Source organism: Stegostoma tigrinum, chromosome 12 (assembly GCF_030684315.1).
Source record: "Stegostoma tigrinum isolate sSteTig4 chromosome 12, sSteTig4.hap1, whole genome shotgun sequence".
Classification (NCBI taxonomy): domain Eukaryota; kingdom Metazoa; phylum Chordata; class Chondrichthyes; order Orectolobiformes; family Stegostomatidae; genus Stegostoma; species Stegostoma tigrinum.
Window position 1 is genome coordinate 41,923,789 of NC_081365.1, and position 25,557 is coordinate 41,949,345.

General features: G+C 38.3%; 1 protein-coding gene across 1 annotated transcript in view; it reads right to left on the minus strand.

The window, feature by feature from the left end:
• Positions 1–677: 677 nt before the first annotated feature.
• ccdc80 (coiled-coil domain containing 80) overlaps positions 678–25,557 on the minus strand; it is a 49,601-nt gene continuing 24,721 nt past the window's right edge. The window contains exons 4-7 of the mRNA XM_048541108.2: positions 22,996–23,147; positions 19,484–19,587; positions 15,572–15,652; positions 678–11,044 (exon numbers count right to left, since the gene is read on the minus strand). Of these exons, the coding sequence (XP_048397065.1) occupies positions 10,728–11,044; positions 15,572–15,652; positions 19,484–19,587; positions 22,996–23,147 (654 nt within the window). The 3' untranslated portion in view covers positions 678–10,727. The remainder of the gene's footprint in view (positions 11,045–15,571; positions 15,653–19,483; positions 19,588–22,995; positions 23,148–25,557) is intronic.

A 25,557-nucleotide genomic window follows, 5' to 3' on the forward strand; every position in this document is an offset into this window, starting at 1 on the left:
GCTCAGAAGTCTGGCAGAATCTGTGGAGAGAAAACACTTTGTGTTTTGAGTACTCTGACCCTTCTTCAGAACAGACTAAGACTTGAAATTTAACTCTGTTTCTTCTCTACAGATGCTGCCAGGCCTGATGAATTTCTCCAACAATGTCCCTTTTTGCATGGTTCAGATTTACAGCATCCATTATTAATTTATTTATTTTACTGGAAGTTGGATTCAGAATATGATCACGATATCAGAATTTACACTAGGCAGCAGATGGTCAGATTGCATTTGCTGTTTGGAGGCACAGCTATGAATCAGTTTTGTTGACATGAAATGGAAACACATAAGAAATGAGTAGGAACAGTCTATTCGAGCCTTTGAGCCTGCATCAGCCTTTCAGCATGGCTGATCATTTAACTCAGTACCCTGTTTCCACTTTTGACCTATACCCTTTGATCCCGTTAGTCCTAAGAATTACCTTTAATTCATTCTTCAAAACATTCAATGTTTTGGCCTCAACTGCTTTCTGTGGCAGAGAATTCCACAGGTTCACCACTCTCTGGGTGAAAATATTGTTCCTCAAATCAATCCTAAACAGCCTACACCTTATCCTTAGAATAGAATCACAGAAAATGCTCTACAACAGACAACAGTACAAAGTATAGCAGGTTGCTGAAATAAAACAGTGGGTCAGGTTACTGAATGGCGGCCTCCAGTTTAGGCTTCTGGAAAATAACCTGTGAGTTTTATTCTTACAAATATAAAACATTGCTTACAAAAGGCTACTTTGGTAAAACATAGCAACTATGGTGTGACTATTAAGGTAGAATACGTTTGCAGTAATGTGACGAATTTTCAAATACACATGAATGTAAGCGAGACGGTGTAACTCAACAGAATCTACAATCTGGTTGACAGGCATGTTTAAGTCAGATATGTAAGACCATTGTAAATAAACACTCTCACTCTCTTTGGAATTTGCATTACAAGTCTAGAACAGGGTGATACACACACAGGCTGTTCACATGACTTATTTCTGTGCGTACATATGTATAAATATTAGAAATAATTTCACTATGATTTACAATCATCACATATCCAACAATACACTGCCATTGCTGTCACCTTGGGAAACAACCTGGATTCAATTTAGACAGAAAGTTTGTCTTAAGTTTCAAAATCTGACTTAAAACACAGAAGTTTTAATTTGCATCCCTCTTCAGACAAAGTTATTTGTGTGATTCTATTGCACATTAACCCAATTCCAACTCTTTTAGGAACTGGATTAGTTCCCGGGTGATTTAAAGAATTATACTAACTTGAAAAGATCTTAAATGATAAGATGTAATTAAATTGAATTGAATATGAGAACACTGAAACTATCCACAGAGCAATATAATAATGCCCCACAGAGACGGCCAATTGACTGGATTCTAACGTGCACCTCAAATCCAGGAACCTTATGTAACAGATATAATATTGAGTTGTGGTTTAATCAAACCAACACAACTTTCTTCATGCTCTCTTCCATTTATTGGATTCTTTATAAATTGTAGGAAAGTATGATTTAAAATGAACACAAATTTGGTTTGCTTGAAAAGGTCCAAAATTGAACAAATTGACAGAAGAACTGAATGCAATGGGCTCATTTTCAAGTAGCCATCTGTTGTCATGATGTTTTAGAAGAATAATTCTGAAATGTGTTTTTGGTATCCTTCGTACAGTAAAGCTCTAATAATGTTATGATTGTAACAAAGTCAGCCAGGTGGACCTCATAGAATATGAGTTCCCTGATTGGGGTTGTTAATCCGGTTCAACAAGGGACCCCTAGCTGACAGATATAAACAGGAATGATCACCCTAAGAGCTGGCTTTGTGGAAGCTGGATCAGTGTTGAGGAATCTCCAGATGTAAATAAAGGGTGACTTAGTCAAAGGATACCAGCCTCTGTTGAGTTATCTCACAAAAGATTGGCTTGACTTGACTGAAATATATGTATCTTACAATAAGGTAAACAGAGCTAACCGTTCATGTGAAGTACAGAAAAGTTTGGCACAGAAACCTTGGTCAGTTGGTACTATGTTTCATTATGACTGTTTTACCCCAGTCATTGTTCATGTGTATAAAACAAAATAGATGTTCAACCTGGCACCAGGTATAAGGATGTCTTTATGAATCAGCCAGCCATAATAAAGCTTCTTGGTTTTCACCAGTTTAATTTATTGTTTCATGGGATGTGAATGTCATATGCAAGACCGGCATTTGTTGCCTACCCTTAATTTCCCTTGATTCTGGTCACTTGTCAAGCCATTTCAAAGGGAAATGATAAGTAAACCAGATGTGGGTTTGGACTCACATCTGGGCCAGACCAGGTAAGGATAGCAGATATCCTTCCCCAGAGGGCATTAGATGAACTTCTACAACAATTAATGACACTTCCCATGCTTACCATTATGAGGAAAGCTTGCAAGCCCAGATTTTAACGATTGTAAATTTCACCAGATGTTCAGGTAGAATTTGAACTTATACTCAGGCATCTGGATTCCTAATCCGGTGATGACACCGCTACAGGGAGGTTTCTATAATAGACGGTTTACACATTTGACTTCAGGAAACAAGTTGAAAAATCTTCAACAGTACTTAAAGGAACATGAAATCCCAGGGATTCAGCAACAATAATTCTGGCAATAGTGATATTTAACAGGTTTGAGAAAATGTCAACTAGCACATCACCTTCCAGTTTCCTCAGCACAGATAGTCTGCCAGTTTTAGTATGCGCTGAAAATGATAATTGTTAAAAGGATGCAAATGAAAGGGAGTCTCATAACATATGTGTGATATGGGATATGTTTCTGAAAGACAATAGAAAATATCAAAAGGCAAACCAATCCACTAATAGCCTTTATGAAAGTAGAAATGACAGGGACAAAAGAAAGGGAGCTGCTATGACTTCTGGTGTAAGACTGTAAGGGTGGTGAAATCCTGGAGAAACACTGCAATCCTTGCAAATCTTTTATCAAACTTAATAAAAACTGAAAGAACTGTGGATGCTGCGGAAGCGTCACTAGACCGGAAACATTAACTCTGTTTTCTCCTTCACAGATGGTGCCAGACCTGCTGAGCTTTTCCAGCAGCTTCTGTTTTTGTTTTTTTCAAACTTCTGTGGTCAACACAGAGAAATCGCAATAATATTGTGTTTTAAGTTAACACGATTATATTGCTTCTGCAGCAATGCAGAGATGGGATAATTCATTGCTTTTAGTACAGAATGAATAAATTAAAGAAGTAATTTCAATATTGAGGCTTGTTATTTTTGGTTTTACACTTTGGTTGAGCCTGTTTTACACTCATTTTCTCTCCTCCCATTTTCTTCCTTGGGTGCTAACATGTTGCAAGACAGTCCACAGGTGTCAACTGCCCAAGTGCATTTTATTCAATAATGTCCCTTGGCAGTGAGCTGTACAAATCATGTGACTTCAGGGGGTGCTACAGCAGAGCTCAATCCAGCTCCTCACCAGGGAAATACATATAAACATCCTGCAGGGTCTGTTGCATAGAAAACAGGAACCTCGCCAATCCGTGTTGAAAATAGCCAAGTCAGACCCATGATCAAACCTAGACCGTCCTTTCAAGCTGTTGAACCATCGAGCTCTAATTCTGCTTAAGGGTGTCAATGCACCAGACAGGATGCAGGTAGGTTTACAAGACAAATTTCAGGAATGATGATAGATTGGGTTAATTAGGGTATTTTCTGTTGAGAGCAGACAGTTGAGGGGAGATTTGATAGAAGTTTTAAGAAGGATGAAGGGCCTGGCCAGAGAGGTAGGCGGAAACTATTTCAACTCATAAAAGGACTGGGAACCAGAAGGCACCATTTTAAAGTGTTTTTGCAAAAGAAGTAAAAGCAAAGTGAAGAAAGAACTTATACACATTGCGAGTAGTTAGGATCAGGAACATACTGTCTGGAAGTGTGGAGAAGACTGGTTCAATTCAGGCATTCAGGATGGTAATAGACGATTATTTAAACAAAAACAATATGCAGGATTACAGGGAAAAGCACGGCTTTAGCTCTAAGTCTAAATGCTTTTCGTGCCAATGCAGACATATTGGGTTGAGTGGGCACCTTCTGGTCTGTAACAATTCTGTAAGAAGTGTGGACTACAGAGGTTATGCTCTTCGGATAAGAAAAGAGAAATTCAACATCCAAATCATTAAAAAACAATATGTGTGTTTATTCTCAGATTGATGTCTTCTGCTTTGTGCATTTTTTTTATCTTATAGAATTTAAAGGCTATAAAGTCCAAAGTAGATTAAGCACTATATAGTTGAATTAGGGCAATGTTTACAATAAAGAACAGTAGCTTATCCTGAAGGGAATAATGAGAGGGTAATATTTATTTTTCCAAGTTGAGCCAATCCCAAATACGAAGAGGAGTATAGATGAAAAGTGCAAATATTGAACTAATAAATAGTAGAAATATCCAACTTCCATAAAAACAAAACAATAGACTTTCAACCATTGGACAAAGACCTTTCATCAGAATGTTCAGATGAAAAAATGAGAATAATGTGGATCTTACAGCTGCTTCTGAATTACAGGCATTCCTTTTATATTTATAAGGTAGAAGCAGAAAATTTTCATTTAAAATTATTTTTGGAACTTCTATTATCCAAAACATTATTCACGAAGAAAACAATGTGAAGAAGGAGCCATTGTTTCTCACATGGAGTTTGTGGGAGAGGCCAGTCCATGTGTTTGTCGAATGTTAACGGATCTGGAGAGAGATTTTTTTCTGTTTGTACCGATGGAATGCTGAAGATTTTCCTTTTCAACTTATTTGTTATATTTGTTTAAATAATATCAGGGATCAGGGCTCGGCCTTTCTTTTCTCAGACCTGTAGATTTGAAAGCTGATTGATAGAGGATTTAAAGAGGATACACAAAATTCATTAAGAACTTCTTTTTATGTTTAATTTGACTGATGGCAAATAGGAGACACAGTGTAAATGTTAGTAGATTTAGAGATGTGATTACACAGCAGGAGCAGTCAGATAGATGTGTTACTGTTGGAAGTGGTAAGAAGTTCAGCAGTCTCCTGTGGCTAATCCTCTCTCATGCAGATATTCCGTTTTGGGTACTGTTAAAGGGGATAGTCTCTCAGAGGAAAATGAAAGCGACAGTCAGATCTTGGGTACTAAGAATGAATGTTATGTTAAACAGAGTTTTAAAAGATTTAAGAGAATAATTGTTAGAGGGGACTCTCCTGTCAGGTGCAGAGTCAGGAGATTCTGCCGATGCGAGCATCAATCTGGGATAGTATGTTGCAACCTCATGCCAGTGCTAAGGATGTCTCAAAACGTTTGAAGCATATTGTCAAAGGTGGAGAGTAAGAAACCAGAAGTTGTTGCACACATTGGTAAGAACAGCATTGTTGCAGAAAGGGTTAAGGCTTTGCAGAGTGAATATAGGATGTTAGGTTGAAAATTAAAAAGCAAAGCCACACAGGTATTAATCTCTTATTTATTCCTGGTTCTACATTCACGTGAGAGCAGGAATAAAAAGATAGAGCAGATAAATCATTGGCTGAAGAGATGGTGCAATGTGCAAGGATCAGATTTTTGGATCATTGGGATCTCTTCTGCGGTAGAATAGCCCATTTCTGAAGAAGGGTCCCTCCTGTTCCTCTGATGCTGCCTGGCCTGCTGTGTTCCTCCAGCTTGACACTGTGTAATCTCTGACTCTAGCACTGGCAGTTGTTACTATCTCTGACCTGTTCAACAGGGATGGGTTTCACCTGAACCGGAAAGGGACCAACATCCTGGTGGGCAGTGCTCAGCAGGTCCAGCAGCATCTGTGAACAGGTCTGACGAAGGGTCATTTGACCCGAAACGTTAACTCTGATTTTTTTCTTCACAGATGTAGCCACACCTGCTGAGTTTTTGTTCCTGATTTACAGCATCCACAGTTCTTTTAGTTTTCATCCTGATGGGGAGATTTGCCAGTTCTATTTTGGGAGCCTTTAAACTAGTAAGGAAGGGGTGTGGAATTTCCTAAATAGCAGTAAAAAGGCAGATGAAGAGATTCTGAATCAAAAAAGAACAAGGTAATTAGAAAAGACAGACAAAAGTGAGTCAGAGAATGTGCTAACGCTGAACAGTTAAATTTACTTCAATGCAAGGGGTCTTTCAGGTAAGGTTGATGAACTCAGGGCATAGGAACATGGGACTGGGATGTCATAGCTTTTACAGAAAGTTGGCTGAGGGAAGGGCAGGACTGGCAGCTCAGTCTTCCGGGTTTTAGACGCTATAGAAAGGGAGGCAACAAAGGAGAGGAAGTGGCATTTTTGATCGAGGAAATCATTACTGCTGTACTAGAGAAGATACTTCTCAGGGATTGTCCAACGAAAGTATATGGGTAGAAATTAGAAATAAGAAAGGGATGGTCACCTTGACGGGACTGTTCTATAGGCCCTCCAACGGTCAGAAGGAAATTGAGGAGCAAATATATAGAGGCATATCAGATAGGTGTAAGAATAGCACAGTTGTAATACAAGGGAATTTTAATTTACCAAACATTGACCGCGACCGTTACACCGGTTCAAAATAATATTTTTTATCAATATGTAAATGTACCTGCTAGAGGAGCAAAACCTGACCTTGTCTTGAGAAATAAGGCAGGGGAAGTGACTGAAATGTTAGTACAGGTAAACTTTGGGTCTAGTGTTCATAATTCTATTAGCTTTAAAACAGTTATGAAATAGGATAAGGTTTCCAGAAAAATTAAAGTTCTTTATTGGAGTAAGGCAAATTCTAAAGGTATGATACAGGAACTTTCAAAAATTGATTAGAGTAGACTGCTTGGAGCAAAGGGATATCTGACAAGTGGGAGGCTTTCAAAAGTGTGACGACGAGAGTTCAGGGTCATTATGTTCCTGTTAAGAGCAAGGCTGGTGAGAGTTGGGTAAAACGGATGAATAAAGATATTGAGGCTTTGGTCAAGAATAAAAAAAAGTCATACTTTAGAAATAGATAACTGGGATCAAATGAATCGCTTGAAGAGTATAAAGGGTGTAAGAGCATTCTGAACAGGGAAATCATGAGGGCAAAAAAGGGATATGAGAAACCTTGGCAGATAAGGCAAGGAATAATCCAAAGAGATTCTATCAGTACACAAAGTGCAAAACAGCAACTAAGCAAAGAATAGGGCCTCTTAAAGATTAATAAGGTTGTGTATCTATTGAACCTTAGGAGATGGGGCAGATACCAAGTGAATATTTTGCATCAGTGTTTACTATGGAGAAAGAAATGGAGGCAAGAGAACTTGGGGAAATAAACCTTGATGTTTTGAAAACCATTTACATTATAGAAGTAGTAGTGCTGGAGGTCTCAGAAAACATAAACATGGACAAATCCCCAGACCTGATCAACTGTTTCCCAGGATGTTGTGGGAAGTTAGGGAAGAAATTGCAGGGTGCCTAGAAGAGATATTTGTACAATATATCACTACAGGTGAGGTGCTGGAGTACTGGAGAGTGGCTAATGTTATGCCTTTATTTAAGAAAGGCTGTAGGCAGAAGCCTAGGGAAATATGGACCAGTTAGCCTGAGATCAGTTGTGGGAACGTTGTTGGAGGTGATTCTGATAGGATTTACATGTGTTTGGAGAGGCAAGGACTGATTATGGGGGGGATAATCATCATTGTTTTGTGTGAGGAAAATGGTGTCGCACAAACTTGATTCAGTTTTTTGAGGAGGTAACCAAAAATATTGACAAGGGCAGAACGGTAGACATTGTTTACATGGGCCTTAGTGAAGCCTTGACAAGATTCTGCATGGTAGACGAAATTAGTAATGTTAAGTCACATGGAATTCAGGGAAAGCTTGCTAATTGGCTTGACAGTAATAGACAAAGGGTAGTGTTGGAAGTTGTTTTTCAGACAGGAGGCTGGTGACTGGCAGTGTTCTATAGGGACCAGTACTGGGTCCACCGTTGTTTTGTCATCTATATAAATGATTTGGATGAATGTTTAGGAGACTTGGTTAGCAAGTTTGTGGACAACACAAAATTTGCTGGTTTAGTCAACAGTGGAGTTTAATTTGGATAAATGTGATGGATTGCAAAACAAACAGGGCAGGACTAATAATGGTAGGGTGAGATAATGTTGTAGAACAGAGACACCTGGAGGTGCTGGTATATGATTCTTTGAAATTTGTCACATGAAGATGGTGGTTAAGTTGTTTAGTATGCTTGCCTTCATTGTTCACACCTTTGAACGTAGCAGTTGGGGCATCATGTTGAGGTTGTATAGGATGTTGGTGAGGCATTAGAGTACTGTGTACAGTTCTGATCACCTGACTGTACGTATAATATTATTAAATTGGAGAAGGTTCAGTAAAGATTTACCAGGATGTTGCTGGGAATGGACGAGTTGCAATATAAAGATAAGCTGGCATTTTTTTTACTGGAGCATGGAAGGTTGAGGGGTGGCCTCATAGAGGTTTATAAAATCATGAGGGGTATAGACAAGGTTAATAGCAAGGGTCCGTTCCCTAGGATCAGGGAGTTCAAAAATAGGAGGCATATTCTTAAGGTAATAGCAGAAAGTTTTGAAAAGTACATGAGGGATAACTTTTTTTACAGAGAGAGTAGTCCATGTGTGGAATGAACTGACAGAAGAAGTGGTGGAGTTACAACATTTAAAAGGCATTTGGATAAGTACGTGAATAGGCAAGGTTTGGAAGGATATGGCCCAAATTCAGGCAACCAGAACTGGTTTAGTTTTGGAATATGATTGGCATGGACTAGTTGGACTGAAGGGTTTCCATGCTGCATGACTCTATGATTCTGTAACTGTGTCTATTTAAAACACTGACAACCCATTTCCTTGGTCAAGTACTAAATGGAACCATTACATAAATTGTAGCATTTACTATTTTACTGTGAAGAAAAATATATATTTAAATATCAGGAATTTTCTTTACACCAGTGTTACTGCACCACCCCAATGAAATAACTGCACCATTCAGTTAAACAATTGCTGGTGTTATTATTGTTTTCCTAAAGAAAAAAATCCAGCCTTTTTTTACAATTCAGAATAATACATTGATATGAAGTGAAAGGAAAACATAAATTGTGTCTAAAACTAACATCCTAATTGACCAGGAGTTCAATTAGTGGGACACTGTAACTGATAAAACTGAAAGCAGCGCTTGTTTTCTACAAATCATATGCATTTAAAATCTAACTAATGCTAAGGTCATCGAATGGTGTACAGTAGACACCCTTGTCTACTAAATATTCTCTGGAATTTACCTGACACATTTATTCAATACCACATAAAGTTCTGAATTATATCTGTTTTAAAAACCAACTTCTGTGACTAAAAATGGTTATGCACCATAATACATTGTGCAACAATGCCACCAAGCTTTACAAACACGTTTTCTTCCCTATATTTGAGTCATAGCTTTCTGAATGTTAGTGAGAAATGTCAGTTTAACTAATCTCCATAACTTGGCAGCAATGCACACAGATAAACACTTGCACTAATATAGCACATTTCATAATTTCAGAATTTCGCAAAGCGCTTTGCAGCCAATGTGGTACTTTAGAAAGACAGTCACTTTTGTAACTGGAGGAAAAGGAAACATAGCAAACAATAAGTGCACAGCAGGCTTCCCCAAACACTATTTTAAAGTGATACTGACCAAATAATCAAGTTTAATGACATTAGTTGTGGAATCAAAGTTGGCTAGGACTAAACTTCTAATTGTAACAATATGTGTATTTTTAGAATAAAAGTGAACATTTGTTTCCGGTCCACCCAATAAATTGAAAAAACAGAATGAACCCTCCCTTTCAGACACATGGCTTCCTTCTGTGCTGAATCTATGCCAACCCAAGTGCAGTTTTAATCCACACAAGAGGCTGTACCCAAAATATTGATCTACCCATGCTTTGTTTAGCCATTTCCTTATAAAGGAATTTATTTGTTAGATGCAGTGCAGGGTCAGAGGTACAACATGACTACAGCCCTTCAAACTTTACTCACCATTACCATACAAACTGACAGCATGGTACACAGTTTACGTTCAGATCCTCCTTGGTGAGATTAAAACAAGTCGCAGTTACTGCTTTTATTTTCCGTAACTATTATAAAGCTAATTTCAAATTTACTTTTGAAATGACTTGCATCTTCTACCTTGTAAACATTCTTGTTTTGCTGCAGCATTTTGCAGCATCAGAATAGATGGTACTAAAACTAGATTCACTTTTGTTAAACTCCTTTGGTTTTTTAGTTTCAGTGTAGATATATCTTTACATACTGTTGATTAGGAAGGAAATCTTCTCTTAATATTCTCTGGGAATCTGATGTGTACATGGTATTCTATTTGGTTCCCTATAGTTGATGCAAGTCTTTCTCCCTTTGATACACAATAAATATGATAAATCAAACAAGCACCTCTAAATTATGAATATGCTCAATTTTCATGGTAAGCATCAGTTGCACAAACATTCTCGCAAAAATCTTGACTATAATATGGATTCCAAAACTACAGGTTGTTCTTTAAGTCAGTACAGCTCTCTGTGATAAGTCTTTAAGCATTTCCAATTATAACAAAAAAGTGAACATTTTTCTCAATTGCTATAGCTCCATTTGGTATCCAATGTGGTTTTTAGGTTGCTTTTGAAATTCAGTCCCTGTTGTTTGCAGCATTTAAACCGAAATGACAGAAGATATTACTTTTAGTAATGGTATCCACCATAGTGACCCTGTTGATGATATCCATCTTGGTAACCATGGTAACCATATCCATATTCATCCTCTGGGCAACGCATACCCAAAGACTGTTGAATGGCCATTTCCTGTCGTCGAAGCTGCATGGAGTCAACAAGGTCATAAACTATAGCCATGTTCCACATCGGAGTTGGGTACCATGACTTGACATTTCCATCTTTCCCAACCAGTAGCATAGAGAAATACTCTGGGCTCACTTGGAAATAATTCCGTATGTCTTCTACCAATGACGGAGAGAGATCTTCACGGTCAACAGTTGCACTTCCTGTGAATATACCAACCAAACTCAACAAACTGTTTTAAAAATTTTCTTAATTTTAAACACAATTTCTGTGAATTCCTATCCAAACATATCCTTCTTAAAAATACTGAATCAGTCATATTAGGTTTACACTGGAAAATCCAAAGGCTATTTGACTACAAAGCAAAATAATAATAAAAATAAGGAACTGACTCCTTCAGCCTTGAATTTTATTCATGTGGCTCATTTTGCAAAGTAACAATAACATTTATGAAAACATTCATGAGTACAAACATTTATTCTTTGAGGCTGAATATCTTAATATAGTCAAAAATATTTACTTTGTTATTGTGTCGATCTGATGTGTCATGAAGTAAATTCCATACAGATGTCCAAATTTGTTTTGCCAGTTTCACTGAGATTGGGACTATAACTGAGAAGCCTGCCAAGCTCTGGCCTTGCACATTTTAACATTTTATTGCGATTCTGGTATGACATCTCTGTTGATATTTTAGTTATACTGATATTGCATTTTGCAAGTTATTGCTGGGAATATGAAGCCTTGTATCTTTTCTTTGAAAAGAAATCTCTCTACTAATCCTCTTATTGTGTTACACATACCCTCCAAGTCAGAACATAGAACATAGATAGAACATAGAAAAGTGCAGCACAGTACAGGCCCTTCGGCCCACGATGTTGTGCCGTGGAATAATCCTAATTGTGCCTTGGAATAATCCTAATAACTGACTGACTGAGGCATGAAGTGCAATGCGGCACAGGCTAAGAACTATTTTTTTCCTCCCAGCACCTAATTACACAGGAAACAAAGAAACCACATGCCTCATAGGACTTCCAAGTTAAATTTTTCTACATTCTTGAATTTTATCTAATGCACAGAGAGCTGACAGCACAAGAATCATCAAAGCAGAAACTCAATCTCTGAAAGCTGCCACATCTGAAAAACAAAATCCTCATGGAGTTTCAGTAAAGTTACTTAACCAAAACAGAAGTGAGTTGCCATATTGTGCGGTCAATAGGTGCATTGATATAAAATGTGTGTCCAAATACCAACCAAGTTTCAGACATCTTAAAATGGGCACATTTTAATTGATAAAACATGGACCAGTAGAATAATGCTTTGACAACAATATTAAAGAAATTTTGCAAATTCTTGCTACAATCCACTAAATATTTTCAATTAAAAAGAAATTTTAAACCTACTGCAAATCGCATAAAATATTATTGGAGTTCCACAGCTAAAATAAAGCAATAATATTTGTGAAGAGAAACCAATGCTTTTTAAACGTAGTGGGATGACATTTTTGAATCAGCACTGTTCACTTAATTTCTTCATATGTAAATCTTATTTTCACACAAATTGATTTTGACTTTAATCCTTAAACAGGACACTTATATACTCTCACACAATGGGAAATTTTTCTCATTGATTTTCTCTGCTGTCTGCAAATTTCTTGGATGGAAAGGAAGACACACCCCTGGCCAATATTACAGACTGGCCAACTGCAAGGAGAGGGGTGAGAATATTGAGTGATGATAGAATTATATTTCAAACAGCTTATTTGTGAAACATAACTAATATCTTTATATCTCACTTCTCAGGTTCATGTTAAACTCATGTTAGACTCAAAACATAAACTTTGTTCTCTCTGTAAATATACTCCAAAATTTGGAGCACTGCACACAATTCTGGTTGCCCTACGATAAGAAGGATGTCATTAAATTGGAAAGGATGCAAAAAAGATTAACAGGGATGTTACCAAGGCTTGGAGATTTGAATTACAAGCAGAGGCTGAATAGGCTGGGATTTTTTTCCCCTGGAGTGTGGGAGGCTGAAGGGTGATCTTCTAGAAGTTTACAAACTCATGAGGGGCATAAATATGGTGAATTGCCAATGTCTTTCCCCAGGGCAAGGGAGTCCAAAACTAGACATCACAGGTTTAAGGTGAGAGGGAAAAGATTAAAGGGACATGAAGTGCAACTTTTTCACACAGTGATGTGTATGGAACAAGATACCAGAACAAGCAGTAGAGGCAGCTACAATCGCAACATTGAAATGATATTTGGACAGGTACATGGATATAAAAGGTTCAGAGGGATATGGACAAAATTGCAGGCAAATGGGTCTAGCTCAGTTCAGGAAACTTGATGTGCATGTATCTGTTGGGCCGAAGGGTCTGTTTCCTTGCTGTATTTGCTGCTAGTCCTGCTGAGTTTCCCCAGCACTTAGTGCTTTTATTATATTCCATGTCCTACCATTCTTCTGGCACTTCGTGTACCAGGATAACAACCTCACTGTGACGTTAACGGTCCACAATTGTTACAGCTTTCAGTGATCATCAAATATTCTCTTACATACACTGATGCTGGCCAATTAAAATAATGGTCTATATTTCTTATTTTCCTGAGCACTATAAATATAAGGGTACTTCAGGAAGACCCTGTGATTTCAACCGGGTGTTGTCTTTTTATAGTGACATAATATGTCAATCCTGTTGAAGATGAACTGAAAAACTTGGAAACAGCAGATCTAATACAAATTGTCAAGTTGTGTAAATTTCACACAGCAAGTGAAAATGCCGAGCTAAAGCAGTGAACTCTCTGTGAACTCTCATCTTGATTCAGCCAAGCACTCTTCAAGGACAATATTAGCAGACTTCATTTGGTCAGCTTTCTGATTCTGACTGGTGTATATCCAAGTTTTGGAACTGAAAGCATGCCAACAGTTCTCACACCACATCAGCCCACCTCTGTTCCACCTAGCTACCCTCTTGCAAATATTACAGTAGTAGTAATACAATATTTCATTCATTAAAAAGCCAAATATTGTAATGATAAAATAGAAATTATGCAATTCTTGGCCTTGTGTACAGTTTTATGGTGTTTTTGGTTTGTATATGCATTATAGTATAATTTTTGGCAGGTGAAATTGAGCACAATATTAATTATTTTGGTAACCACAATACAAAAATCAGTTCCCATATCAATTCTGATAATCTAATGTCTGACAGAAAATAAATGAAGAATAAACTCAGTTAAGATGCAATGAATTCACTAAACTTATGACTGCACTTTTTTTTTGAGAACATGTTAAAGCTGCCATTTTACTGAGCACTGCAAGGTAGCAAAGGGCTGAAGAGAAAGAGACCTTTATGATGCTTGGTAAGACTTTGGAAAAGGTCTGTAAGTCATTCAAGTGACAAGTTAATATTTAAGAAAAATGTCTGAGGGAAGGATTGTTCCTGACATGTTTTCTAAAGCAAATCTATCGAAAAGAGAAAGAATTGCTCATTGTACGTCCTGATGACTGAGACTGAAGTCTTCACTGTCAAAGGAAGTCTTGGGGTGGATACTATTTGCTTCCATAGAGTGAGATTCTGGCCGGAGGGTGAACAGGCACGCAAAGCAGAGTGGGTGCCCATCCCCTATTCCGACATCCACCTCTAAGCTCACCTTCATAATGGAGGGGGTCGGGGGGATCATGGGTGCTGAAATCAACAGAACATTTACCATACATGAATAAACAACTAAGGGTTAATTTAGTTTGTTAAAAGCTCCACTAATCCCAACATTTCTTTGCTGCAGGTAAGTCTTCTTGAAAAGCAGTTTTTAAATGGTAGAAAGGAAGTGTCCTTGATAAAATAGTACCCTAACTTTCTTCTTTCCCATTTATACTTGAAAACCCACTCCAGCACCCACTTGCATGATATTGCCTCACCTGTGATCAATAGCCCACCATTTACCTCAGTACTGGACTAACAGCTGTCCTCTTTGTGGACCCGCCTGCTCTCCTCCTACTGAGATCTGGAGTTATTGACACTATTGGAGGTGCAGCCAATACGAATGGCTAGCAGCTTGAGAGTGAGAGACTTCCTGGCCAATGAGACACACAAAGCCTATTTTCAAACTGTTCAAGATGCCCACAGCACATCACAGTTCTCAGGCAAACATTTTCTACATCAATTAGTCTTGACCAACATTTTAGTCAAGAGCAGTAGCAGTCTACCTCCCTTCACTTTGTAATTTTCAAGGACCTGTGTCTAATGGTCATTATTAGGACACAAACCCTACTCACTACCATCTCAGGCCCCATCTGTCACACGTCCTACAGCACATGCAGGAACAAGCTAATGAAACAGAAATCACTTACTGGTAAAGTCATTTATGAGAGGGAAAACAAAATGCATAGTCTTCCACTGCATTTGATCACCTCTTCAAAACCAATTATAATTCAATTGGATTTAAAGGATTTTTTAAAAATTAAAACTTAGAGGTCATCTTTGTTGAAGAAAGATTAACAGATACTGCTTTAACGTGTATTTAAAAACTAGTAAACAGAATAAAAGAATCAGGCGATATTGCAAAGTCTTTCGCTTCTTAAGCTGTTCCTTTGGGCACAATCATTATTTACTTATTAAATAGTGCCATGTTTATACTGGAACATGTTGGCTGTCATCACCAGATACAATTTCAGCTCTCACCAGCAGCATAAGTATTTTTAAATATATCTGATCATAATGAAAGTACTCTTACCATTAATTGGGTAGAGTTCCAAAACGCCTCCAACATCAATACCCACACCCATCAACTTCAGAACAGCCAAATGACGTAAACCTTAAAAGAGAGATTTATCCTCATGTTAATCTTATGAAATAATATGTTTACCACAACTAGTAAAGTAAATGCTACAAAGAAGAACTTGAAGCTGTGCTGTTATGTTTCTACAATGTTTCTCTTTCCACTTCAGGTTCACAAGTTCCAGATAAGCTAATTAACTCAGTACACTCAGCCTAGTTTGGAAAAGGAAGTGCTAAAAAAAATACAAAGTAAGAGAAATAAACGAAAAAGATGCAGAAGCAAATATTTGGAACTATAAGGCTGTCAAAGGCCATGAAAGGGTATGTTACATCATTTATTCCCAATGTGTTACAGGAATAAAGCCATGAGGTCAACACTGAACTTCCCAGCTGGACATGAATTGCGTATTCACTTCACAACTACATTTAGTGAATTAGGCATTGGTTTGGGTAACCTTCCCATGTGAACTGAAGGCTGGAGTGATCTGATGTTGGCTCCCAGGCCTTAGTTACAACATGACAGTGAGGTGCAGATGATTGCTTATGTTCTCTAGCTATCTTGCCAATGAAGAACAAATTAATTTCTTATTGTGGTTCAGCCAGTAGCAGCTCTGAAGTATGTCTCACACAAGATGAAGACAATTGGGAATGAGGGAATAAGGGATTGGGGTGCTGCTGAAGAAAATGTGGCAATTGATTGCTGCCAGCATCCAAGGTTTTTCAAATGGAGCTGAGATAAGCATCTGCTCACCCCACAACTCCACAGTATGGTATATGATTATTGCAGGACTTACCCTTGAGGAGGTGACTTAAGTGGTCCCTCTTGACTAGGCTGCCTGTAGATCCTTTTTTTTTCTCACCGCAATGTATTAAGGAGCCCATTAAGTGGATGCAAAGCAGCTTATTCCCATATGCAAATTCTTAATGCTGGCTTTAGGGTTGCATCCGGGTTCTACATTCGATGCCTAAATCAAAATAATGGATGGTATCTTTCCAGCTTGGAATGTATGCGTGCCATTCACTATTTTGGACTTGTTGGTGCCCATTGTATGACCACAGTACATTTAATTCCTCAACCAGAGGTTTCCAGCTCAGGACAGTTTTCTGAAGTCACTGAGCTCAGATTTACAGTTTGCGATGACATTTTTGAAAGTATCCAGGATAGGAATAATTCATCCCTATTAATCAGACCTAGGATCAAACAGTAACAGCAAGAAAGTGAACTTCTAACTTTAAGTCTGATGTTAAGCTCCCAGTCACTTAAATTCTCCATCCCACTTATGCTCTATCCTCTGTCCTATGCCTTTTAGATATTTTTAGGTAGGCTATTCAGATGCGTTACAACAAACCTCTGGAGCAGTTGGACTTAAGCCCGGGCCCAGCTCACTATCGTTGTGCTATTAGAACCCCATGTACTTGATCTTCCACATTGTTCCAGTGAACTCAATGGAAGTGGGTTCTCAGTCAAGCGTGAGTAATGAGACCACCCATTCCACTGAAACAGTTCTTACGCTTTCCTTCGTTATCTATGTTTGGTTGACAGACCCGATTCATAAGATTACTTTCTCTGCCGATCTAACACAGTGCGGAGCTGGAGGAACACAGCAGGCCAGGCAGCATCAGAGGACGTTTCGGGTCGGGATCCTTCTTATTTCCCAACTCCCCTCCTCACTCCCCATTTCTGAAGAAACGTCTCCTCTGATGCTGCCTGGCCTGCTATGCTCCTCCAGCTCCACACTGTGCTATCTCTGACTCCAGCATCGGCAGTTCCTACTTTCTTAGCAGTAAATTGTTTTGACAACTGGATGGACCTTCTGATTTTGTTTGATTACTATCTACAATTCTAACAAATTGTTCTTTCAATTATTTTTGTTGACATTTCAAACGTTATTTGGACAAGATCAGGAGGTGCGAAGTGTTTTAAGCCTCTGTTATGCAAGTCTTGCAGGAAATGGAGAGGGCCAAATCATCGCTTTTGAGGTGGATATTTGGATTCAAGGAGGTAAGGTGGGGGAGCAAATGCAGATTCCAGGTGCATTGTTACTTTTGTTGCACTGCTACAGTCTTTAATAGTCTGTCTTATTTGCACTTTTATAGGCTGTGGGGTAACAGTGTAGTTTATTTTAAAAAAAGAATAGTGAACAGGTCATTGCTACTGTAGGGTTTGCTGGTGATGAACATACTGCATACTTAGAGAATGGCAATGGAAGACCCATGAGTTGGCATACAAGATGTGGCAGTCATACATGGTGGTTGGGCAGCGTAGGTTGACGTGGGTTTACGGGGTAATTGGGTTGTATTGGTGTATCAACTGTCATGAAGGTGGCAATGGGAAGTTGGTGGTAGAGAGTTCACAGCCTAGTAGTGTTGACTGCAAGAAGGCTGAAGTCCCAGGGAGTTCAGGTGGGCATTCTAAACAGCCTGTCTCATTACTCACTGTACCAGTGGCCGTCTGTAGCAATGCAACAAAAGTAACAATGCACCTGTATTCTACACTTGCTCCCCCGCCTTTCCTCCTTGAATCCAGCTATCTACCTCAGTAGCAACAATTTGGCCCTCTCCATTTCCTTGCATATGTGAATACTCACATTGCCCTTCCCCCTACTGTGTTCCTTCATAAAAGCTATTCCTGAAGTTCTAATGAGGGTTATTTCTGAAGTATGAAGTGTTCCTTTTCTCCATAAGTGCCGCCTGACCTACCGTCTGATTTTAGTGCTTTTGTTTTTAGATCGATATGTTAAGTCATTGTTAATGATAATCTAAACAGAGTTCTAATTCTCAATTTTCTGATTTGCATTATTCACACTGAAAAATGAAGACTTTCACTCGGCATTTTGTTTCAGTAAGCTCTTGCACAAACACAGGGAGACTTATTAGTAAACACGACCAAAAGAAATGTTCACCCTAATAAAAATGTTGCTTCTCAGATATAAAATACAAGAAGAACATGAAAGCTCTGAAGCAAGTACAAAAAATGATTTGCTATTCGGATAATATGAGAGCTTTTAACTATCAGGAAGTACTAAATAGGCTGGGACGCTTTTGCAACAGACCTTATGGAGTTCTTAAGGTTATGGCAGGAATTAATCGATGTAGATAGCAGAAGCTGAATTCACTTGTGAGGGAGATCAGGTTAGAGGGCATAAATAAAAGACTGTTACTAATAAGTCTAGTAAGGAGTTCAGGAGTCTTTTATCAAGAATATTTAAAAAGTGGAATTCACGAGCAGGAAGAATAGTTGAGGGTACTAGCATCAATACACTAATGAAGAACACAAATAAACATGTGAGGGAGATAAACAAAAAAGGTTGTGCAAACAAGGTTAGATGACAAATAGAGAGAACAGACTTGAGTGGAGCATAAATATCACATGGACCAAGCATCCTTTTTCTGCACTGTACATTCTGTTTATTTCTGTGACAGACATCAAATTGAGTTCGTGGTTTCTAGTATTTATTCTACAACATTTTACAAACATGTAAACAGTTCAAAGGACCCTCTAATTGCCTTTCTCATTTGCAGACACATAAAACTGTAAGATATCCCCTTAAGATAGGCCCTACTAATGAAGCTAGTTTTTTCTTCATGGAGGAAGGTTCTGTGGGGTGCACTGCATTGTACCTTACAAACTATTTTCTACTGGGAACAAGAACAGGGATTAAGCATTTACTTAAATTGTTCTTCTGTAAACATTTTGGGCTGATTCCTATAAGTTGCAAAAGAACTAACTGTGTGCTTTCTTCCATTCTGAATAAAACAAATTGTGATTAGGCAACAAAATTCTTAGAATATTAACAGCTATACATTCCGAGAGGCTCTCGTCTAAGGAAAAGGAGGTTATATATATCGTAAAGACGCTGAAACATACCCAGGTTGCAAGCTTGTGAATTTAAGGCATAAAGCTGATGTTGATAGGCCCATTCTTCATCAGTAGGGGTAGAAATAATAAATAAACGTCTCCTCCAACGGAATCTAATGAAAAGAAACAAAGCAAGTGAAAACCATTCACACCTGGGTCCTATGTTTGCTCAGTAGCTCCTGCGATCAACAGGGAGTGGCAGAAAAATAGATATATTGGAATCAACATGTAAATTCTATTTCTCTCTCAATAGATGTTGCCAGGCCCCATTGAGTATCACCAGGATTTCTTGTTCTTATTTCAGATTTCCAGCAATCGCAGTACTTGCGATTCTTACTTTAGCAGAAATGCTCAACCAAGTCATTAGTCAATTACCTTCTTGGGAGTACTCTTAACTCCCTGAGTTTCTTTCTGAGGATCTCCTGCCTGCTGAATCAAGTTTGCTACGTGACCTCATCATGGGGGACTTATAATCTCACTAATTTCCTTCATTGAAGTTTGCTGCTCTGTTGAAACATATATTTATTTTTGAAGTATCCTGTGTTTCCGGACCAGCCAATTTCTTCCTGACCATGACCTGAATTTGTGGATATTGGTCATCTTACCTGAGAGTTGGCTCCTACAGAATTTTAAGCAACTCATCTTCAATCTGCGCAATGATGAAAATTGAAATATTCCTCTCACTTCAAAGTCTGAGATCAAATTCAAAATTGCTATTCATTTATTAACCAGGATTTTCTGATTCCTGATCAATTTGAGTCAAAAATTGATCAGTGAACTCATGTGTATTGTATTGTTTATTCTTTCTCTTCATCTGCAAATAAACGTTGTCGACTTCCGTCATCTGAAATTTTCTTCAATGATGACAAGAGTGTTTTTCAAACTTGTCAATTCTATGAAATCACAGATTTCATAATGAGATCTGAAATCTTCAGTCTGTCATGGGATGTCAGGCTACCACTCTGTCAACTGAATCTAGGCTGCACATGGCCATTCCCAAAAGCCCACAGTGTATTCTTTCCTGGACACTTTAATGATAGGAAGCTGAAAAAATAAGTGTTCTGTCAACTACTAGCAGGTCATTATGATTGTTAAATTTTGCTGATGCTCAAGATAAGTATTCTTGGCCAATGAATTAGACTTTTGGTTTTACCATCCTTCAAAACAATACTGGCAAATGATAGCACATTAAATATCAGGTTTTTGTTCCTGTTGAATGTGCTAGTGTCTATTTTAGCTTGCTAGGCATTGGTTCTTTTTGGGCATATCAAACTCATTTTTACGCTGTTGTAGTTAATTTCAATAGACTCTTTCTTAGTTTTGGGTTCCATTTTGAGTTCAGGATGTCACTCCTTTGCTGTTTCTTCCATAACTGTTTGTTCCCAGACCATGTGTTCACCGATCGCCTTGCCTTTGGACAGACTAATCAACTTTGATCTTTCTTGAACTACTTGCTGTCCATTGTAACTTTTTCTGTGACTTCAGAAGGCTGAGGTTAAGGCATGCAAGTGTGAGGTTTCTTGAATATGCATTGTGTGTACATTCTGTACTATCTTATGCTGCATAACAGCTTATAGTGTACCTGTAATCTTGAGAGCTATTCCACTTGAATGATTTAACTGCATCTTTGGTATGCTATAACTTCTGTTTCTTCACCAATGATAAATGACCTGATAAGATAATGACATGCATCCCTGTGTCGAGCTTAAAATTAATTGCTGTCTACCGACCTTAAAAGGTTCTATAAAGCTTAACTGTCTGGATCAATTCAAACAACTTGGGTATTTTTTCTAATGCTGGTGGCTTTACTGCATTAATATCTTTGTATGAGTGGTTAATTTACTTTTGCTGCTCTGGAAATGTATTTTACTTTCATGCGCGTTTTAAGAAGGCACCTATAGTTTGGTAGATACAGCATTCTTTTCTATAAGTTTAATAATATATATGCCTGTGGGACTTTCTGGTTCCACAACATGGACACTGACTCTCTATATCTATTGTCCTATCCTAACAATTGTGCCAAACTAGCTACATGTTGATTAACCATGGCATGGATATCAGAGCGGGTACATAGTGGATTCAGTTCACCATTTGCGCTGTGATCTCTACGTTCTGTATTGCCAAACAGGAGGTCAAGGTATGATCCACAGACACCAGCCGCAAGCACCCCTCATTGACACCCATTGGTGCATGGCATTTTCAAATCATGGCATCTCTCCGATCCATTGAGAAAGCACAGACTTTCTTGCTGTGCCCTCCAGCATCTAAAATTGAAAGACTGCACAAGAGATACTTCATGTGCATGCGCTGGGATCCAGCTCACAGATTGGACCAGGATGTATCTCAGGGCTATTCATTTGCTCTTCTAGTGCTTGTTCACTTCAAACCTACCTGCATACTCCCACAGCCCATGCCTTGCCTTGCCATGTGGCGCAAGTTAGCACAGTCATGCAACCAGGCAGTGTGCCTTTCTGATCAGCGGTCCTCAAGCAAGACAGCATACATCCTGTTGTATGACAAAACACTACCTTAATCCCTTAGGTCGAGACACTTACCCTGTGAGCCATTTGCTTTTCTGTTGCACATTTTCAATTTACAGCATGATGTATGGGAGATTAGAGGGGACTGACAATGGGTGAGAGAAAACAATGAGTGAGGGAAGATGACACACGTTTCATTGAGCCTTGGAGGGAGGTATGTGCAGTAGCAGAGATAGAGGCAGCAGAGAGAAGAATGTAGGGCTTACCCTGGCATAATAGAGATCAATAACCTTCTTATGCCACTCTCCTGGTTCCTCCACACCCTGGATATGACACTGACGCAGGTGGCAACCTCAGATCAGGCTGCCAGGGTCAGCTGGCAATGACCTTGTTTGCTGGTCTTCCAGGAAGAGGGCTCCTCTCCTTTGTACCACCCCCATCAACCAGGACCTCTCAGACATCTTCTGGAAATATCCTTGACTGAGCAGGGAAACTTCAGAATGGAAGTACTCATCCAGGTGTACAGCAGCTTTTAAAGATAGCACAGATTCAAGAGAAGCTGATTTTCCAGTGGCTGTCTGCTGAGTGGTGAGTTATTCTGGAAATGGCATGTGATAACGTGGGGCTGGAATTGGATGTGATGGATGTCATAGAGGCAGTGTAAATAATTAATGAGGCGAGTTTGGTAAGATATGGTGAAAGACCTCACTTGGTCTTATGGCTGGAAGACCTTCCAAAATCCTGATCCAACTCATGCTTTGACAAAAATATTAAGATTCAGCCCAATGAAATCAGTGTCCAAGTCATGTGTTGAGTAAACATAATTCCAAAATATAATTTCATAGTGACTGCACAAAGATGTAACATAATCATTTTTACACGAGGTCAAACGTGCCTGGACAAATATAATAGTATAAGAGGCACAATAATGGTCAGAGAGCAGGAGGCAAATAATTCAGCAACATAAAAGCATTTTAAAAAGTGAATACAAACAAATGTGTTTCATTTGTACTACTCTTTAGTTTTTAAAATCACACAGACCTGGATAAGAAATTTTCCAATGATCTAGGTTTATCTTCTTTCTTGCATGGAGTGCCATCTCTCTTCTGTTTCTCCATCTCCTTGATTCTTGTTGTGAAGGTGTCAATCAAATTGAACACAGCTTTCATAGCGATTGGTACTTCATAGTGTTGCTATTGAAACAGATATCCTTGGTTATCATTTCAGTTCTTTCTGTTTGTAGGATTCAGTTAGATATTAAAACAAAATAGAGCAGTAGCACCCATCTAATGTCAACGTGGTCCAAGCCATTTGTGAAACAGAAACAGGACATCGTTCACTGCAAATAGAGTTTGTTAGCTATTCATTTCTTGTAACATTTTTGTAATTTTTTAAAATCACTTTCCCCAATACCGCCATATCCTTTTTGTAATGAAGTTGAGAACCATGCACAGTATTCCAAGTATGGTCTAACCTTCATTCTGCATAAGTCTAACATAACACATTGGCTTCATAATTCAAATGCTGTAGGAATGATCCTCTCTACTTTATTTGTTTTTTAAAAAAAACAACCCAGTCAGACATGCACTGAATTTGACACAGAGCAGGTGGGACTAGAAAGTGGGTCATGTGACCAAGAGTTAGGGGCACTACCACTGTGTCACAAGAGTTCTAACTACTTGGTTTTAAATATTTTCCAACAAACCTGATCAGCGATGTTATTATACACATTTGATTTCTCTCATTTTCAAATTAAATTGAATGCAAACAAACAATCTTTGAATAATACTACTGAAAATTCAACAATTAACTTTTTACATATTCTATAATTTTTAATTATACAATTGAACAGTAACGTATTTTCATATTCCATATGGTATGATTAAACTTCCATTCTTCCACTTCTTTACTTAAAATAAAAAAAATCTTGCTAACAAAGAAAACTGAACACAACTTTATTTTTTGAAATGTTCTTTTAACTCCCAATACCACCAAGGGCCTCTCTTCAAGGATGCCGATGATTTCTTGGAAAAAAAGCACCTTTTTTGTGAAAGAATCTGATAAGCAGTGACTTGCATGTACCTTTTTTTTAAAAATAATCTCTTTTCCTAACATTTCCTTCATGCCAGCAACGTCAATTCTTAACCTTTTTAAGCAACTCCCCTTTCTTTAACGTTCATTGTCCCACAGAGAAAAGGTACCTACATAACATTCTGTGGGCAAACTTTACTCATATTGCCCCTTGTATAAGATTTCTCTAAAAAATCAAGAACATGTAAAACTCTGCCATAGTTGAATAGCAATCTGGAAGACCCGCCAATAAGGATTAACTTCCTATCCTTGGGATCAAAGCCTCGCCAATAAGGATTAACTTCCTATCCTCGGGATCATGTAGAGCTGCAAAGACTTCCTCCATAGTAGTTTGTTTCATCATAGTACTCAGTTCCAATACATCAAAACTGGCATTGCGTCTGGGCTGACCATACAACCAGTTTAACTCCAATCCAACTTCTTAACTGGGCTGGTCTTCTCTAGATGTAAAATCATCCTTTTGTGAGAGCCTGGTTTGATTTATCAGAATGTGATTAACACTTTACAAGTAAGCCAGTAATCAAAAGTCATTCCAAACTTATTCTGCTTAAAGACTAACCCTACTTTTTGAAGATCCCTAAAGCTCAACTTGCAATCTTAAATTCACTTTTCACTATATCTATCACATTCCACTCAAATTCTGCAGAACCTCACCACAGAAAATCATCAACGTGTATCATAAAATTGCGTGGAAATTTCTCTTTGTGACACAAATAGAACATCGCTGGAATAATAACAGGAACAGCTTGAGAAATTGAGCAGGTTTTGCAGCATCTGTAGACAGGGAAACAGAGTTAATGTTTTGAGTCCAGAATGACACTTCTTCAGAACATTGCTGTGTCAGCTTCAAGCTGAAATCAATCCACTTTCAGCTAGACAAATCTAAACTGAGAAATGCCAGGACTTCACTGGGGCATTTGACACAGAAACACATCTGTTTAATTTCCATTGCTTCACCTCATCTGCCTCTTTGAAAAAATTCCTTTTCAAATTTTTCTCCCTGCTAAAATTGAAGCTTTTAAACTGATTGACTTGCATTCCGAACAGTATGTTGCTAAAAGAGCTAAGCAAGTTTTCAAGAGCACATTTTCTGTCATAGGGAAATCCACTCCAACATCTTGGTTACCAATTTTTTATTTTAAACTACAAGTGACTTGTCTGGCTTTGGCCTTAACCAACCCATCTTCGGAACATTTTTCCATGCATATCCATCAAAATGATAAGGCTGACTACACTCTGGCACCTCAGTGTATAACACTAAATTTTTTTCTAGTTCTCCAACTCTTTTTGTTGGTTTGCTTTACCAACTCATCTCCTAAGCTTCTACGTCTCATGGTATTTCCAGCCTGTTCCATCATTCCTGTTCTTGTCAAACAACAATTATATTTGCCATTGTATCTCGTCCAAGGCTGTAAGATCTCATCCTCCTGTGATCAGAATCACTCTCGTCAGCTCATAGCTTTTTTCTAGTGCCACGTTCACTTTGAGATCCACTTTCAGAACACATGACTT